The sequence below is a fragment of the Nycticebus coucang genome, chromosome X (genome assembly GCF_027406575.1).
Source record: "Nycticebus coucang isolate mNycCou1 chromosome X, mNycCou1.pri, whole genome shotgun sequence".
Taxonomy (NCBI): domain Eukaryota; kingdom Metazoa; phylum Chordata; class Mammalia; order Primates; family Lorisidae; genus Nycticebus; species Nycticebus coucang.
The window spans coordinates 37584737-37589812 of record NC_069804.1 but is presented as its reverse complement, the minus strand read 5'-3'; the positions used below and the strand labels follow the sequence as shown (position 1 = coordinate 37589812).

At 38.9% G+C, this 5076-nt stretch overlaps 1 protein-coding gene across 1 annotated transcript; it reads right to left on the bottom strand.

The window, feature by feature from the left end:
• Nucleotides 1–784: 784 nt before the first annotated feature.
• Nucleotides 785–3444, bottom strand: LOC128577840 (transcription factor Dp-2-like). The gene is made up of 2 exons (XM_053580194.1): nt 3391–3444; nt 785–1988 (listed from the first exon to the last, which is right to left on the bottom strand). The coding sequence occupies exon 2, from the start codon at nt 1919–1921 to the stop codon at nt 785–787; it is 1137 nt and encodes a 378-aa protein (XP_053436169.1). The 5' UTR covers nt 1922–1988; nt 3391–3444.
• Between the last annotated feature and the right edge of the window lie 1632 nt (nt 3445–5076).

The window sequence follows — 5076 nt, the reverse complement described above, 5'->3', positions numbered from 1 at the left end:
AGGAACTCCAACTCCAGTGAATTCATATTATTGATCAAAGATGATGTGGCCTACAGTAGTGACAAGGAAAAAATGTGGGTCAAGTGCTAAAAATAAACAGGGCTGCTGAGCTCTAAATCTACTTCATCATTAAGAAATGGACTTCTTCTTTGTACTTAAGACAGCAAGTTTTAAGTGAGATGGTAAAAAAAACAAATTTTTCTTTGAGTTTTTCCAATGACACTGGCATATCTCACAATACACCTGACCCCTGTCCTCTAGTATGTAATGTATTTATGGTATCTAAAACTTTACTTACTCTACAATAAATGTGGAAATTGAACTACAAATAACTTTACAAAAATGAAAGTAAATATTTTCTAGAAAATGTTATGAGGTAAGTTTTTTGAGAAAATGAGCAGAGCAAATCAAAGTTATGTGATGTTGTTTGTTAATGCAGGTGATGTTATTTGTTAATGCAGGTGTTTCTCATTAAATACTAGGCAATCACTACAGTTGTAAAGACTAGATGTTTAAAATATAGTTGAATGATATTAGCCCATGTGGGGGGGGCAGAGGTAACTAACTTCTTAAGATAATCTCCACACTTTGCTATTCATCTCCTTTATATATAAGTAGTATGCCATATATATAGTGTTCTAACTTTATTATATACATATAATGATAAGAAAGCCATTTGGATTTAATTTTTAAATTTAAGCATTTATTTAACATTTATTACAATAAACTTTTTTTTTTTTAAGCATTTTTCCCCTCTTTGTTGTGGGAAGAGGAATCCTTCTCATCATTTTCCTCGTCTTTGTCGTTGAGACGACAGTGGGGTCTCACCTCGGGACTCAGAGCAGTGAGAGGCAGCACTGCTGGACTGGTGACTCTTCGGGGCCTGGAACTGCCCACTTGCTAAAGCTACTTCAGTATCCAAGCAAAACCCTCGGTTTACACTTGTTTGGGGTAAGGTGGCACCATTGGTCCACCCGAAATTTGAAACTGATTGGGTAGGTGTCGGAAGTAGTCCCTGATTTAGCCAAGAAGGTCCTGTGGAGATGGCCGTAATATAACTTTGCAAAGCCCTTGGTACCAGGGACTTAGCACGTTTCACATCTTCTGGAGAGCAGTTGCCTGTCTCTAGGCCCAAGGACATTCCCATCCGCTTCAGTACTTCTGTGTCATCGTAGATCTGAAAGGTGTTGTCGAAATTAAAGAGATATTTAAACTTATCGCTGGAGATGCTGCAATCTATGACTGTTTCTTTGTCTGCAGTGACGAGTTTAAAAGGCAGCTGGACAGTGGTGTTCAGAGGTGGAGGTCTCTGATTCTGCTGTTCTTTTAGACGATTTCTCTGTACCAGGTTTTTGAAAGCAATTTGGTGTAGGAGAAGCTCTTGCAGCTCAGCCCGCTTCTGCTTTATCCGTTCTATCCGCTTCTGCTTCTCTATCTGCAGGTTTTGATATTCCTGAACACAGTTGATAGGTAGGCCAATCCACTTGATTTCTTTTCTATCCTTTGAAATTATGTTCATTGCCATCAGCACATTTAAAGCATCATAAACTCTTCGCCTAATGTTCTTCTCATCGTAAGCCTGCCAATCAGCTGCCGAATGGTTATTTGGATTGGTGAGCTCTGACACCAACTCATCAGCTACTTCATTATATGACGTTGTGCCTTTTTGCTGAAGTTTCTCACACACTTTCATTGAAAAATGCCTCAAGCCTTTTTCATTTCTTTCTACTTTTTTGCTTCGTTTACTTTCTGAAAAATCAGAATTTGTAAATTCTCTAGCCCGTTTGCTATCATCACCAGGGACCCAGACAGCAGCTTCTGCTACGTGTGTCTGACTAATCATTGCTGGTGCAGGGGCGTATGGATTCCCAATCAGAATGTTTCCTGTACTGGTTAGATTCTGTGGTGTGCTCATAATCATTTAGGGTCCAAAATGTAAATTTATTGGTTCTAAGGTAAAATCTTCTTTGGTGAGTTGGTGCAGGGAACTAGAAATGCAACAAATGAAATGTCATCTGGTCTGAGGAAGCATGCCTTTGACTGTAGTACCAACAACACTCTACACGATAAATAATTTTTGAGAATTTACTATATGCTACTTGTACATGGAGGTAGAATTGTGAATAAGACATTCATAATCTGAGTCTTCAGTGTACAGCTTAGTGGTTTTGCATTCACCATATTTCTTAATTCTTCAAAGGCCAATTGTTATACCAATCTCCTTTGGCCAAGAGCTATCTGATCAATATAGGTGTGATCTGTGGCTTTCCCACACAGAATTTTTGTTTAGAAGATACCTCATTAGAGGCGCACCTGCCAATGTGGCTAGGTAGTATCTGTTTCCCTACAGAACATGCCAACCCAGATTACTGGAACTAAACTAATTCAATTTGGGCTTTGCTTTTTACTTAAGTTAGTTGGCACATCAGGAGGAGGTGCTAACATCCTAAGAAAAATGGCACTGCATTTATGTCTTCCTTTTTCATTCTATCTCCCTTTACTTCAGCTGGGCTATTATGTCTTTCCCACTACTTTGCTACTTGGCTTGGTGGATAAGAATGTATCTTTCAGAGATGAGAAGACAGAAGCACTGTTTTTTTGTCTTTGCTATCTTAGACAAGTTATGTACCATGTCTTTTTTTTTTTACGTTATTTAATGAGGTGTAATTGACATAAGATAAACTACATGTGTTTAAAACATATAATGGATTTGACACATGTATACCTGTAAAGCTAGAATCACAGTTCAAGTAATACATGTAAACATATGAATAACCTCAAGATATCTTCATATCCCTACGAAGGGATATGAACATATGAACATAGGTCCCTATGTTAATTAGCCTTCTAAACCCTAGATTATTCATCTGTAAAGGTAGGTATAATTACAGCACCCTCCTAACGCTAGTAAAAGGTAAAAAAATATAGACAGCATAAAATGTAGCAGTAGACAGCTTTGTGTTAGAGACTCATCCCCATTTCATATTTAATGAATATTAATGAATAATCAAGTTCTCGCTGAATTTACTATTTTGTGTTTTCCATTTTTTCCCCCAAATGATCCAAATCTTTTCTCACATTTATAAGCTTGAAAGTCTTTGACCTAACCTGTACACAGATATGCTGAACTGGTTGAAGAGGAGAGAGAGGTCTATGTTTTAGCCCTGGAACCATTTTACAGCTGAACAAATGTCTGTGTATGACTGTGGAAAGGAAAAGGAGGGTGTCATCAAGGGCATGAATGTCAATACTTGAAGTGGGCCTGAACTTCATCAACAGCTGAAACCAGGGCATGGGCATTTATAAAATTCTGTCAGCAAGGAAACTACTATCTGATGAAAGAAGATGGATTAGAGCGATACTTATCTCCCAAAAGAAAGTTGCATTTACCTGAGTCTACATGGAGTCATGTAGTTCTATAGGTATTCAAAGTAAAATGTCTGCAATTCATCCCTTGTAGGAGAATAGACTGTTCACGCATACCTGTATAGTAAAGAAAGGGAAGAAGCAGCTATCTTAAGGAACCCTTTTACATTCAAGATCAAGAAAAGGAATGGGTATGGAAGAGAAATGGATAAGAAGCATGAGGTCTGACAATTAAGTTGATGAACTCATCCTACAAAAAGTGTTATGTACCACATTGCTGTACATCACTATGGTCACCTTCGAAGTACTCCCCTTGGCCATCTGATGACTGTAATGATATTCAGCAATGAGGTATGTAGCATTTGTTTCTAGGATGAGTTCGCAAACTTAATTGTCCAACCTCATACAATGACAACACTGATGGTCATTCCAGAAAAAGAGTTAAAACTTGTTTGGAAGGATGGACTAAGTGCTGGCATCAATTCATAGCTTCCCAGGGGGAGTATCTTAAAGGTAGCTGTAGTAATATTCAGCAATGAGGTATATAGCACTTTTCTAGGATGAGTTTGCAAACTTAATTGTCCAACCTTGTATATCACATTTTACAGAGTTAGAAGGAAATTCATGCCTGTCGGAATAATTCTGTAATTTAAAGACTGCCATTTAGTTAGTTAGGTTGTTTTTAATTCAGTTTTGCTAGCTTTCTAATTATTATTACACTGTTACTGTATTAGTTTTTTTAGAGATGGGATCTCACTCTGCTACCTAGGTTGGAGTGCAGTGGTGTGATCATAGCTCATTGAAACGTTGAATTCCTTAGATTCAAGTGATCCTCTTGCCTCAACCTTCAGAGTGCATAGGACTATAGATACATGCCACTGTGTTCTACTGACTCTTTAAAATTATTTTGTAGAAGCTCGGCGTTCATAGCTCAGTGGTTAGAGTGCCAGCCACATGCACTGGGTCTGGTGGGTTCAAACCTAGCCAGGGCCAGCAAAAAAACAAAAATAAAATAATAATAACAAAGAAAGAAAGAAAGCCAGCCCGGAGTTGTGGCCAGCATCTACAGTCCCAGCTACTCGGGAGGCTGAGGCAAGACAATCGCTTAAAGAGTTTTAGGTTGCTGTGAGCTGTGACGCCATGCCACTCTACTGAGGGCGAAGCAATGAGACTCTGCCTAAAAAAAAAAAAAAAAGAAAGAAAGAAAGAAAGAAAGCCAGCCAGCCCAGAGCTGTGGCCAACATCTATAGTCCCAGCTACTCGGGAGGCTGAGGCAAGACAATTACTTAAAGAGTTTGAGGTTGCTGTGAGCTGTGATGCCACAGCACTCTACCAAGGGCAATGTAATGAGACTGCCTCAAAAAAAAAAAAAAAAAGAAAAGAAAAGCAAAAAAGAAAGAAAATAAGAAATCCTAAGTTGTGGCCAACATCTATAGTCCCAGCTACTGGGGAGGCTGAGGCAAGACAATCGCTTAAAGAGTTTTAGGTTGCTGTGAGCTGTGATGCCACAGCACTCTACCCAGGGTGATGTAATGAGACTATGCCTCAAAAAAAAAGAAAAAGAAAGAAATCCCGGAGTTGTGGCCGGAGTCCACAGTCCCAGCTGCTTGGTAGGCTGAGGCAAGAGAATCACGTAAGGAATTTGATATTGCTGTCAGCTGTGATGCCACAGTACTCTACTAAGGGTGATGTAGTGAGACTCTGCCTAAA